The sequence below is a fragment of the Setaria viridis genome, chromosome 3, assembly GCF_005286985.2.
Source record: "Setaria viridis chromosome 3, Setaria_viridis_v4.0, whole genome shotgun sequence".
NCBI classification, from domain to species: Eukaryota; Viridiplantae; Streptophyta; class Magnoliopsida; order Poales; family Poaceae; genus Setaria; species Setaria viridis.
In genome coordinates, this window is record NC_048265.2 from 48,239,750 (window position 1) to 48,254,031 (window position 14,282).

At 44.8% G+C, this 14,282-nt stretch overlaps 1 protein-coding gene across 2 annotated transcripts; it reads left to right on the forward strand.

Annotated features, from left to right (window-relative positions):
- Nucleotides 1–3,558: 3,558 nt before the first annotated feature.
- Nucleotides 3,559–6,554, forward strand: LOC117850847 (uncharacterized). 2 transcript variants are annotated; one of them, XM_034732727.2, is made up of 2 exons: nt 3,559–4,185; nt 5,089–6,554. In XM_034732727.2, the coding sequence occupies exon 2, from the start codon at nt 5,209–5,211 to the stop codon at nt 6,301–6,303; it is 1,095 nt and encodes a 364-aa protein (XP_034588618.1). In that variant the 5' UTR covers nt 3,559–4,185; nt 5,089–5,208; the 3' UTR covers nt 6,304–6,554. The 2 variants fall into 2 exon arrangements, with proteins under 2 accessions (XP_034588618.1, XP_034588617.1); XM_034732726.2 differs by having other exon boundaries at nt 3,560–4,165.
- The last annotated feature ends 7,728 nt before the right edge of the window (nt 6,555–14,282 follow it).

Sequence of the window (14,282 nt, forward strand, 5' to 3'; positions counted from 1 at the left end):
ATGTCGTTTCAGGCGTGGACACGGCGGTTAACCCGGAGGGGTTTTGGACGCTAACCATGTGCGCTAAAGCCTAATCTACAGCGCGACGGCGGATTAGTTAGCGTGATTAATGAATTGATGAGCTGCATCATCAGCTGATCAGGTTTTGTTTTCACTCTTGGAGATGGACATGAGCCATGAGTGTGGGAGTAGGTTTCTTGGTGCGTACCGTGTACAGAAAAGGGGTGTGCTTGGTACAGGTCTGTCCTGCACTGCAAACACACATGTTGGCAGGCAACGCAACAACAACCACCTTTGATGGTGGACACCTTTAATTGTCGTGCAAATTGTATTGTTCTTCGCCGTGTCTAATCTCAGGTCATTAAAATCAATTTAATCTGCGTGTTCTGATGAACCTTGGCTTATGCCGAGCAGTTGGAGAGCGAAGGAACACGAGACAGCGACACTTGGCGGTGTTGTTATTATACAATAATTACAATAATGCACGCATTTTCCTCCTCGTCGCAGGAAAATGTGTTATGATTTCATTAATATTGTGCGGTTCATGAATTGATACCAGGTCTTATTCATACACACGCGCTTTATTTTATTTTTGAACTGACGTGTGATTAATTTGTAGTATCTGTACGCGTCCACGTCAGTAATTTTGAGTATTTTTTTTATCATTTGAGTTTATTATTGTTGCGTACAATTCGCCACGAGTTGTATAATGGCAGCCACAACTTGGGTACGATTTGATGCTACTACTTCCTAGACCATTCCCTCCTGGATGCGAACTCACAAGCTGCAAACGTGCAAGCATAAAAAGTGGTTGGGGTGGTGACACTTGGGATTATGTTATCTCCAAATAAACATTTGGAATTAATATACTAATGCTTTTGGTGATTATGTCCTCCAATGATTATTGAGAATTGAGATCTTTGCATATTGCTACTACACAACTTCACCATATCTTTTTAGGCAGTTGGTCCCTTTTCAAGAGATTTATTACATGTTGTCAGGAATTAATATTTAATTTTCCTGATGGAATACAGATTATTGAATGTTATAGAAACCGTCATAGTGGCAGACGAATCTGTTTGTTTATAAATGTATATGCCGCTCAATTATTTCGATGCTTTGGATCCAATCCTTGTACAGTAGAGAGTAGTATAATCTTGTCTACAATCCTATAAAGTACGACAAGCAGAGTTGCTTTCTGTGATTTTCTTAATGCAACATGCTGATATGGCATCATTTTATCATTTTTCTGTCCACACCATGCCTGTGCCATCCCCATCACACTATTCATTCTCTGACGGCATTTTTCTTCGCATTTTCAGTGGGGAGTGATCCTGACATGCATCTCCATGATGTGTGTATACACAAACACAGAGAAGACTCCAGTTCTCCTCATGACTAGTCATGGTTCACAAAACCTCCTCTAATTCCTGTCACCATCCTCATCATTTTGTCACCAATTCGTGTACTTTGTAAACAATTTTGGTGGTCTTTTAGTAGTGACATGATATTTTTGCTGATTTTACGTGTCACCATCTCTTTTTTCTTTTTGTGCAATTCGACGACGAGTGACGTTCTCCATATCCTTCCCGCCAATCGAGGAGGAAGAGGGTATCTGCATGCCCTTGTTTGGTAGGATGTCTCTAGGCTCCCAATCATCGTGAACCTCCAAGCCTGATACCAAGTTTCTTTTTATATATAAAAAAAAGAACAAAGAGCTAAAGATATGTGAATGGACACTGAGGTGCGAGGCACCACAAGTAGGACTCATGGAACCAATGGAGACACCATTTTAGAATCTAGCATCTGGTTGCTGCCTCTCCATCTGAAACGGTGGCCATGTTGTGCATAGTCCATATGATTAATTGCTACCTGAGTAGCTGATCCCCCCCTGTTGTGTTTTATGCTCTGACGACCTCGATCTTTTTCTGGTGGTTAGGGTGTCATGGAGCGAGAGAGAAAGGATGCCATGGATGCATGTCGATGCAAGCTCCTGTCTGGGAAATGAGGTGACAGGGACACCTGAGCAGACACAGGGGAGGATAAATACGTGTATCCACCTGGCTTGAATGGCATTGCCATGGGACTGGGAGCATGCTGAGCTGAACTACTGCATCTGCATATGCTGGTGGTTGTTGCTCACAGGTTTTCAACTATTTGATTTCACTGAATTTGAAGAAAGATCGTTTACTTGACTCATTCTTGCCCCATGTATTCATGCCTGCGACCATCTGATCCTGCCTGTGATTGCTGTTCATGAGGTTGGCTTGTATTTTTTTTAATTCAGTTAGACATAGCCGGTCACCGGTGCACTGATGGTCCAGGTCATCCTTCAGTGAGCGGCTAAGCACGGTGGTGCTGCAGGATGATGTCCCTGACAAGTAAACTGCAAAACGAAGGCCCAGTATTATTTTTAAGGGAAAACCAGGCCCAGTATATGCAGCGGTGAAGGCCCAGTATTGACCAAAGCCCATAAATGAGTCAAAACGGGCTGATAAGGCATAGTATCTACTGAGTGGGCTGGCTACGATTTTAATGTGTGTCTCTTTTTTTTTTCCTTCAAATTGTTAAAGAGCAAATTCTGCGTCCTGCCTAAGTTCATCGATAATCCTAAGTATCTTCCGCAAGTTTAAGAAAATGCTAAAGCATGTAAAAATTCACAAAATCGTAATAACCCGCCAAACATTGTTAGATATTGAATTTGGAATAAAAAAATAACATCAATAAAAACAAATAGAAAAAAAGCCAAACTATGCGTTATAGTCTATAATTGATGGGTGTAATAATTAGAGCCATGAGCTATTAGCTTCTGTGATATGTAAGAAAAAATATTTTCCACGAGATGGATTTGAGTCCCTTAATTCATTGAATAATCATTTGTAACTGCACAAGTAGTTTATTAGCTTTACTTGGTAATGATTTTTTTACCACACCTTTTCCATGAGGTAGATGTCCTAGTAGGGGTTTATATTTCCCCCCTCCTTAGCCCCCCTATATTCTTTCTTCCTATTCCTTCCCGCTCTCTAATCTCCATGGAGCTCTACATTGTAGCAAGGGGACTTGAGCCCCCACCACCACCTCCACGTTGAATTCGCCCCTTCTAAGAGGTGATGCGACATGATGCAACGCGAGACGGTGCTAGCAAGTGGTTTATCTCATATATATAGGAACTTCCAATATATAATCATCGAAGATTTGAGTTGAATTCTTATTCTAAGGTTAGCACTTAGCAGTTTAACATAGATATATCAACTTTAAATTTGGAATACGAAAGATGATTTTAGGTCTAGCTTGTGCATATGGGTTGTGGGTGTGCACGTGTGTTAGAATGAGTTTATGCAGGAAGTTCGTATGCTATACTCTAAGATTGAGGTCTTAAAGTAAATAGTCAAATACCTTGCTCAAATCCATGTTTAATATATTACTGGTTCCTTAATTTTGAAAAACTTCCTACACGTAAAGACGTTTATATGACCACCATTTTTTTTTTGGGTAAAACCATATTGTGTTCGCTTTAGCACGCATGACTCGCGTCCTCTCGGTCAAACTCCCTTCACGTGGAGCATCATTTCGTTGGTTGGTTCCACCACGGAGAACACGAGATCCTACACCCAACATCCACGCAGAGAATCCGAATCCGAGTGCCGCACACGCCCCAGAAAGCTCGCCTCCTCACGCACCACCGAGCAGTGCAGTGGAGTGGCAAAGCAAAGCAAAGCAAAACAAAGTACTCATGACTCATCGCATATCCCACGAGATCAGATCATCAAATCCCTGAGCTCTCTCTCCCGCAAAAGCGAAAGCCTCGATTTTTTTTTGACGAGCATCAATTAATGTCCAGGTGACTGACTTGCGCCTAATTTTAGCAGCGGCGCTCCGCCACCTCCACACGGAGGCGATCGGAGGGAGGGGAGGGGAGGGAGGAGCACGCGACAGAAATAGGCGGGCGGCTGCAGAGAGATTGGCGGAGGAGCCGAGGAGGGAAGGTTACATGAGACAAGGCCGGAGGCGGAGGAGGCGAGGAGCGGAGGAGGGGTTAAATGAGCCAGCGAGACGGGAGGCGGAGGAGCGGGCGGTGTAGAGGAAGCGGCAGGTCGTCCACGGATGGGAGCTTTCCGTCTTGGTCTTGGTCTTCTCCTTTCGCCTCTTCGTCTTCTTCCCTGAGGTGACTTCGCTGGGCTCACCGTGCGTGCTCCATTTTCTAGCTCCACCCCCCCCCGGTTTTTTTTTCCGGTGGGCATCTTGCTCTGCAAAACTTGGATCTTTAGGAGGAGGGGGCGATAATCAAGCTTGGTTTAGTTCAGATTTGACGCCAATCGATGGGGGCAGCGGCACAGAGCACGCCTTGTGGTTTTGTTAGTTTTTTCCCTTTTGCGTTGCTCGTTAGGCATGCTCCTGAATGCTTGGGTCCGTCGATCTTGTTTCTGGTTCAGGAGAAAAGTGAGGGATTGGATTACTGGGGAGAAATGAATGCCTGTGTAATCTTTAATCAGGGTATATCCCATACTGCAGATTAGTGGAGACTAGAGAGGAATGCCCTGTTTGTATTTGATTTGGGCAAAAGGTGGCAGCCTCTTGCTTGTGCAGCCAAATGGAAACCGCATGTTCTGTGGTGGCAGCTTGATCTTCCAGCAATGTACTGCATCATATCTTGCTAGTCCAAAATTGTTTGATTCCGTGTGGTTATTAGATGCAGATGTACTGTTGGAAGCAGTACAATTATTTGCATGATGTTTCTTGCCAGAGATTTTCTGGTTCCTCAGTAAGAACAGTGCGCTGATATATGCTGCTGGCTCTTGTGTGTGATGTTCCTTTAGATCATTTATTGTTGGAATGGTCCGATCCATGGCTCCATACTATTTAGCTTTCTTCGGATGTTTGAAGAACATTGCCAGTAGCATCACAATTTTAGAAGAGGATGCGTGTAGCTGTAAGCCTGTAACTTGTCTCGTCATTTTCCTTCCTGTTCTATCAATGTTACCAATATGTTAGTTTTATCTGATTTTGTGTTTTTTTTTGCATGCTTCATGTTTTGTATTGTTACCTGATTCCTTTGGCTTATTTTCTTCCTTGTCTTGTGAAATGCAGATTACATTCAGCTTCGGACATCTGCCACATCCCCCAGCAAGATAGTGTTTTTGGAGCACTCTCCTATGCTTCCAAGAGTTTCACTCATTTCTTTCTCTGTCATAGACGCAAGACCACCTCATGGCCAGAGACTTGCCCCATCCGTCTGTAACTAGACGAAAAGTTTTGCCTTTCAAGTTTCTGATACCGTTTGTTCTGGTTCTTTCTGTGTCTGTTATTGCTGTCACCCAGTATTTCCAAAGTATCTCCTACCTTCTGCGGCCACTGTGGGACACACCACCTACACCATTCACCCGCATCCCACACTATTATGCCCCCAATATCTCCATGCCCCAGCTGTGCCAGCTCCATGGCTGGGGCATCCTCCCCTCCCCTCGTCGTGTGTTTGATGCCGTTCTGTTCAGTAATGAACTTGATATTCTGGAAATCCGTTACCGTGAGCTCCTTCCATATGTTGATAGGTTTGTCATCCTTGAGTCCAATGCCACCTTCACCGGTATCCCCAAGTCACTCTCCTTTTATGAAAACCTGAATCGTTTTGCCTTTGCTGGATCAAAGCTTGTCTATGACATGCTTTCTGTTGGAGAACTGGATACTGGTCATCGTGAGCAGCCCTTCCATGTTGAGGCCTACCACCGTCGTTCGCTTAATAATCTGATACGAAGATCAGGTATTGCTGCGGGTGATGTCCTGATCATGGCTGATGCTGATGAGATCCCTAGCCCTGAGACTGTGCAGTTGCTCAAGTGGTGTGATGGAATACCACCAGTCATGCACCTTGAGATGAAGAACTATATGTACTCCTTTGAATTTCCTGTGGACGACAACAGCTGGAGAGCATCAGCACATGTGTTCACTGAGCGCACATTATATCGTCACTCCCGTCAGAGCAACCTAATTCTAGCTGATGCGGGCTGGCACTGCAGCTTCTGCTTCAGGGACATCAAGGAGTTTGTTTTCAAGATGAAGGCATACAGTCACGCAGACCGAGTGAAACAGAAAAGCTTCCTAAATCCAGACAGAATCCAGAAGATCATATGCAATGGGGAGGACCTGTTTGACATGCTACCTGAAGAGTACACATTCAGGGACCTCTTCAAAAAGATGGGGCCAATACCGAAGTCAGCATCTGCTGTGCATCTGCCTTCCTATTTGATCAAGAATGCAGACAAGTTCAAATTCTTACTTCCTGGTGGATGCTTGAGATCAAAGTAGATCAGAGATTAGCTTTGTTAGTCAACAGTATTTCTTTTAGCTGCAATACTGTTGTTCATGCTGAAACACATGTTTATGTTTGAAAAGAAATAGTATTACTCTAGATAGGGTGCTAGGAGCTATTTTGGTGTGTATTTGGAAGCACGGGAATTTTTACCTTGTATCTGTAGTGATGGGCTTTGCAACCCTGAATTTACAGCAAGTGACATACAAGTAAAGTGGCTATAGGAAATTGGTACCTTTTGGGTTAATCCCTGTTTTTCTTTTGCAAACAGCTGGAGATTATTTGTATGCTATGGTCACTACTTAAACTTCGTTTCTGGCATTCAACGATCAATAGCCAGGCAGGAGGAAATCCCCTAGATCATCTGCGTTCTGATAATCTGATTCAATTACAGCTGTGGTCACTGCATAAACTTCATCTCTGGCATTGAACTATCAATAGCTAGGCAGGAGGAAATGCCCTAGATCATCTGTGTTCCAATGATCTGATTCCATTGCATAGTGCAAGATCTCTAATATATAAGGTTGAAGGTAAATCAGTCTCAGCACAAACCTGTATTTCCTTACCTAGATTCAGACTGTCTTGCTGTCTTGCAGAACAGCACTAGTGCATTGCATGACCCTATCTGTCAGAAGACAGAGATGGCGTCTTGTCTGAAAAAATATCATCATCTTTCTGCAGCTAATTACTGATCAAACGCTATTAGTTTCTGTGAAATGATTGTTGCAGTTAGTAAATTGCGACTTTCTTTTAAGACTGACTCTCGCTGCCCTTTGCGATTGCACATGAATGGCAGCACAGCCACCAAGTTTAAGGTTTTCACAGTGTTCTTGCCAACTTTCTGACTTTCAGAATTCAGTGTGTCTCGAGCAATATGTTGAACAGCATCAAATCTGCCCTTGCCAATTTTTTCTATCCCTTCTTTCTGAGATCTCTTCGGCCATGGATGTAAGATTTTAAGAAGAGATTGATATATAGCTGTAAGTAGGAATCTGAATCTCCACCGCTCTTCGCTGGTGCTGTTCTTTTCCATGAATGCACACTCACCTGAAAAATCTTGCCTTTCTGCCGCGTTCCTATTGATCAAATGCCGTTCGGGTCGGTGAAAGAATCGTTGCATGTGGATGCTCTTTGCAGCTGTGCTGCATTGCGGCGCCGAGAGCTCCAGCGGCGGCGGCGGCGTCCGCCCACATCTCCATGCCGCCTTCTCGTTTGGGCAGCCGTGGCGAATTGAATTGGGGAGGCGACGCTGTCTGGAACGTGAACGCGTGCGGCCGGCGGCGTGGTGGGGCCCCTCAACTCCAGGGCGCCGGGTGGTGCTGCGTGGCCAAGCGCACGCGCGTGCACGACGCCGCGCCGGGCACGCTCACGGGCGCCGTGCACGCAGCCGAAGTCGACGCCATCGCGCGCTTCGCCGCCGGTGGCGAGGACGGCGACGGCGAGTGGGACGGCGAGGCCGTGGTGTACGCGCACGGGGCCGGGGAGCTGGTGCGGCTGCCCCGGGGCGCGGCGGTGCCGGTGACGCTGTGCCCGCTGGAGTACGAGCTTTTCCACTTGCGCCCGCCCCGCAGGGCCCCCGGCGGCGTCGCGTTCGCGCACGTTGCCATGCCTCCGCGGTAGGCACGCTTCGACAATCAAATCTCGGTGCTCGCGGTGCACGGACACGTGGCTCAACCCAACAACGAGAGTAGAGGTCAGAGGGTCTCACCTCCTCTGCACGCACAGTAAAGTAATGTAAATAAATACAGCACATCATGCATAACAAAATTGACTGCTCAGCTTCTACCCGCCCTTATGCATTAATCACATCACACCACCAATCGTAAGGGTGCCCCTGATGATGCTTCCCACCACAATCCCAGCTAACACCCCACCAGACAGTCTAGCAGGCCGCTGCGTCTCGAGCGGTGGAGGGCTAAGCGACGGCGGCTGGCGGGACGGAGGAGTTGGGGACGACGGTGGCGGAGGGGGAGGAGGGGCTGCAGCCGGCGGTTGGAACCGCCTCCTTGCGGCCCCCGCACGTGCCGTAAAGCATCCACATCGAGTCGATGCCGAGGTTGGCTTCAGCGAAGGTGCAGTACTCGTCGACGCTGCAGAGACAGCCGTGGTCCGGGTTGTCTACAGTGTCCAGCAACGCCGAGCAGTAGCCTGGAAGAGAAATGGCTGTCAAGATGTACACTGCTCCGCTAGCCTTGCCGCAAGAGTACAGCTGTTGCATTTCGACGCCATTCCTACCCATGCATGTCATTACCATTTACATTAATTAAATAGATGCGATGTGTTTGTGGGCAAAAGTTAACTCAAATGAAACCAATTAACTGCAGACCGACTACTCTAGCTACTTTCATTGATCCATGGCAAAAAGAATAAACTACTACTACTATAATGAACAATTGCATACCGATTCTACACACTCCATCTTGTTTATTGGCTAGGAATGGAAACAATTGCATACCTCCTTTTGGTGTACTGGCCACTGACGCCACAATGTCGCTAGGGCCGGCACAGAGTGTGGGTTGGGAGCTCGTAGCTGCTGCAGAGTCAAACACAGAATAAATATATGATCCAACAATTTTTTTCTGCATGCAGCTAGTTCAATGCAGTGCGTGCAGGGGATAAGTGTTGAAATATGCAATGCATACTTAGAACATTCTAAAAGATTGTGGAAATCTCAAGAGACTAACTTTACCATGTATAAGGATAAAATCATGGCAAGGTAAGAAAGTTATAAAAAATTGGAGAGAATGTATGAGCCATAATTGTCATGCTTCATGGTGAAGTGTAAAATACTCTAAATTTAGATATTTTAGTATGATAAAAATATAAGAAATTAAATAAGGATGAGAAGTATTTTAGAGTTAGGATATTTTGTATTAAAAAGTGTGAAAGTTGCCACATGGCAACACCACAATGATCATGAGCACCTATAAATAGAGGTGCTCCTCTCCCTCCTAGCCAATTTCTCAACAGTGAGCGAGGCCAATTATTAACATATACATGCAGAACGTAGTATAATCAAACAATCAGCTGAGCGATAAGACCTACCAAAAGCCTTTAGGCTTATGACTATACAAAGACTAAAGTTTAGCACTAACTCAACCAAATAAAAGAGTTAATCGGTGAGCTAAAATTTAATTAAACATAAAAAATTGTAAAAGCATAAGCTAGGATAAACTTTAGTTAAGCCAAAAAAATGTAAAAGTATTAGTTAAGATAAACTTTAGTCAAATATATATTGAGTCAGATACATCATTTTACTAAGTATTTTTACCGTTACTGTTTTGTTAATGTATAGTTTAGACATAGATTTTTATACATATACATATTGAAAATGCCACCCTGCCGGTAGAACTCGGCGCGGGTGCAGAACCATCCAATGCCATGACAAGGTGTGGGAGTTCTCTGTCGAGCTGTTGGGGGACGCGGGCCCTGCTCCGAATTTGCTACCATCGGGCTTCAACGATCTCCTCATCATGCGCCGCCGCCCCGCCTCCGTTCTTGAAACCAAGAAAAGAAGCCAATATCAAGAAAAGATCAAGAAATTAAGAACTTGATAACTCATTCCCCCGTTCTTGATCCAGCTCACCTGGGCACGGAAGAAGCAGTGGAGGTGTCTTCCCATCCTGGCTACTCGTCGTCACGTTGCAAGGAGATGACAGCTTACTTGAGCTCACTAGGATATGGCCCCGCCCATGCTTGCGGCGTGGTCAGCGAAAACTAAATCCATAAAAATCAAATCGACCCGAGTTCGTCCAGCCACACAATTTATTTGATTTATTTTCCATCTACAAAGAATGGGAAGCTTCGTAACTTTAAGCCTATTAGGCCCAATTAAAAGTATAAATCAACATTACAACAAACTAAGCTCACCATTTCATAAAAATTAGATCAACATAAAAAATACTAGATTCAACATTTTGTAAAATATAATTCAACATTTTATAAAAAAAAATACTTAATTCAACAATTTTTCTTCCGTACTTCAACATACAGATTAGATGGATTCAACATTTTTTAAAGAAGGATCAACATTTTGAAGCTGTCTTTTTCTTTGTTCTTCCTCAACCTGTGGGCAGCGTGCGGAGCCGGTTGGTGCATGCGGGCGACACGCTTGCCAGGGACAGCCGCGGGCTGGTGCACCTAGCGAGGATGTGCGGGTGCCGCGGACGGTGGCGGGGTCGAGCCGCACGGAGTAGAGGTCGTAGAGTAGCTCACAATAGCGGGACGGAAGCAGCGGGGAACCCGTGGTGGCGACGCTAGAGAGCCCCCGATTGGGGGGGGGGGAGGGGGCAGCCCGAGGCGGCGGGGCAACCGCGGGGGCAGGATGGTGTCGTGGCTTTGTGGGGCAGGTAGCGCACGGGATGGTGGCGGTGTTCGGTGGGGCAAGAGAACGGGAGTGCTAGGGTTGGAGAGATGGGAGTGATTCAATGGATGAGGATGCGTGCACGAATCTCAAACCGGAAGCTAGATTGGTTTTCGGGCCTGAGCCTGACCTGAAAAATCAGCTCGCCAGCAGCTAGGTATGGCAATGTGGAAATGGACATCCAAATTATCTGAATCCGTATCCACTAAATCGACAAATATGGATATCCACATTCGTATCCGAATTTAATGTGGTACTAAAATGGATACATTCGAATTCGTTTTTCTTAGATTTTCCCTATCCGATTCCACATTCATATTCGACAATATCCGACACTATCCGTATCCGAACATATGAAACTATTAGTTATCTTTATAACAAATAATAAATGATGTTATTTTAAATATTAATAATGATAGTATATCATTGAAACTATTCAAAATTTATTTTTATAACTAATATTGAATTATATTAATTTTTATTATTACTAATATTGTACCCATAAAACTATTTAAAATTTATCTCTAATTTTAGTGACCAATATCATTAAATTTAATAATAAATATATGTGAATATTAATTTTATTTTCAAATACTCTAGTTTATCTATTTATTAATAAAAGATTTTTGTACAATTTTTATTATTCATTGATAAATGTTTATATTTATTAAATATACATTTATCCATATATTATTGTTTCATAGATTGCACTATTTCAAATAATTATTAATTAATGTAATATTTTTATGAGCAATTTTTGTTTGCACTAGTTAGATACTCATACTTTAGTATCTACTTGCATAGAAGTTTTGTTATTAAAAACCATCAACAGGAAAAATAGGTAAATGTTATCTTCAAACCGAGTAAATATCCGATGGATATCCAAATTCAAGACATTCATTTTGTATTCATATTCGAAAATATCCGAATTCGTATTCGTATTCGACTTAAAATGTGGTAAAAAGTGTTATCCGAATTCCATCCCTACCAACAGCCATGGGACGGTTGTGGACATAATTTTTTGGTCCAAAATGAACTGAGATTTTTTTCCACACCGAGCCCGACCCGCCCTGACAACTGCTTAGCTCTAGCGTGGAGAACTCGAGTATTGTGAGTAGAAGTGCGGGATTTCTCCTCGAAGCATCTCGTTCCTCTGCTATAGGAAAGAAGAGCAGCGATTCCAGAGCGATTCTGGTCCGAGGTCGATTTCGTCGGTTTTCCTTCCTCTTTGGTGATCTTGTATCAGAGATGAAGGGAAGTTGGGGAATCGACCTCCGGTTGTACATACTACCTAGTAGAGTAGATCTAGGGGTAGTTTGGTTTCCCCATGGTGCTTTCCTCCATGGCGGCGTTCCGACAATCGGTGAAGCCCTGCCTGGTTCATGGCTAGTCTGGTGAGGCTACCGGCGCTTTGGATTGGAGGTTAGTTGCCTGATTTCTTCCTGGTGCGGACTACACCAGGAATCTTTGTTTCCTCGATGCCTTTTCTGGTGTCTACGTTGGTGGTGATCGGAGTTTGGCAGTGGATGATGGGTGGCTGGAGCACGATGGTGTTTTGTGTGGACGTTTCAACACCGACGATGTTTTCTTCGATGCTTTCTTCTGTGTCGGTGTTCGAATCCGCCATGAGCTTATCTGCGCCAGTTGTGTTCAAGACGCCTGCAGTATCGCAGATTCTGTAACCACATGCGCTGCGCCAGAAACGATATGGGCTGGCATAGGAAGATTAGCGTGCTGGCGGCGTGATTGGGATCCACCAGCGCAAAGAATCATTGGGCCGACAGGGGAGCACCCGCCAGGACGGTGGGCACCAAATCTAAGGGGAAGGTTTTGTTTTTGATTTTTTTGGAGGAGCTGGCTATATAAGGTGAGTTTGTGCCATTCCAACTTTCTTTTTAAATTTCTATCCATCATATCTAGCTTCATTAGCTTGTCATCTAGATCTAAGTGTCCTTCATATCTTTGTGACACTTAGTTTAAAAAAGTTCTTAACTTTTAAATTAAAGCACAACTCAATAATAAAATGTATGACAAGATAAGAAAAAGGTAAACAAGTATACAAGCAATAACATAAAGGTAACCACACACATGATAGACATGTCAACAATCCAACATGCACAAAAGCCAAATGACATGTCTATTACATGAAAATTCACAAAAGAACCAACAAACACCCCAAGCTCCCCCTATCTCTACAACCCCTTAGGTGGCAAAGCAGAAGTGGCGGCTCCGGAGGGCTGAACAATGTAATCCGAGACGTCGATGTCGGAGCTCGAGCCGGAAACGGTGGGAGAACTTTTGAGAAGAGCTGGATCAACATGAGAGGAAGCGGGCACACCCTCAGGCAAACGAGAGGAAACTGTCCTCTCAACCTCAGAAGCCATCTTTGTGTGAATCTATTAAGTGACAGAGTGAAGAGTGGTATCCGACTCGTCAATCCCCTAGGACTGAGGTATCACAACAGACGAAAGAGGAGAACTGAACCTCGGCGCTGGGAGAGAAGGCTGCGGTGTCTCCTCGAACACAAGTGGAGCTGTAGAGAACGGAGCAGACACCTGAGTCGACATCGGACTTGTGAACTGACCCTGCCGTAGCTGCTCAGGAAAAAAGGCTGTGACTATGTAAGCTGCGGCCTGGTGGTCTGTGGTAGTGAAAAAACATCCCTATCTTTAGAAAAAGTGAAACTGGGTAAGTGGCTAAAGGAGTCTGCACGAAAGCACCAATCGGAGAAGCAGGAGTTGTGGGATCGTGTTGGGTTGCTGAGTGGTAGGAAGTGGGGGCGGCTCCAGTCCGGTGTGACAATACAGCTGTCCTAGGCATCCAAAGAGAAAAGTGAACATTTGAGAGTTAACCATCTGCTGCTGTAGGATCTGCTGCCTCTGAGCCTCCTGCTGATGTCTTATACCCTAAAAAATAACTTGATGGGTCTCAATCTGAAGGGTAATCTGAGACTGTATCTGTATCATCCTCTCCTCACCCTGCACCTGTCGGGCTGTGAGAGACTGGAATATAGCACTGAGTGTGTTGGGATGAGTGACCTGAGCAGCTGTGAATGTGGAAACTGTCAGCTCTGGCTCTGGTTCTGCCTCATGTTGTCCTAGAAAAAAAGAACCACTTGCTTCGTCATCATGAGCAAGACAAACTCTAAAAGGGGGTTCTAAAGGAGTGTAGTCATTTTTCTCATCGGAGTTCTCAGAATCTGTGATAAAGTAGTGTGGCAGAGAAGCCTCGGTGGCTGCAAGTAACTCATCCTCTCGCTCGGTCTCATCCATGGCTGCCTGTGTAATAGCTCTCTCCTCAAGCTCAACATGTGCACGTATAACCCCTCTAGCTCCTCTCCTAGCATCATTAGTGTGGCGGAACCACCTCGGATTAGCTTGATTAAGCAAGGTTAGGTCGCCTAACATGCGACACTCCTGCTTAACTCGAGCTAACACGAAGCGCCGTCGGACTTCATCCGATTTAACCACTTGAACAGGATCAAGTTCAGCGAGACCCACACAAGGTGAGCGGTTACAGAGAATACAACAAGTCCACGGTTTTAAACAAGTTTTACCCATTTTGGTTCCACCATAAAATCCAACATTAGGGTTTACAAAACAAAGATCAACA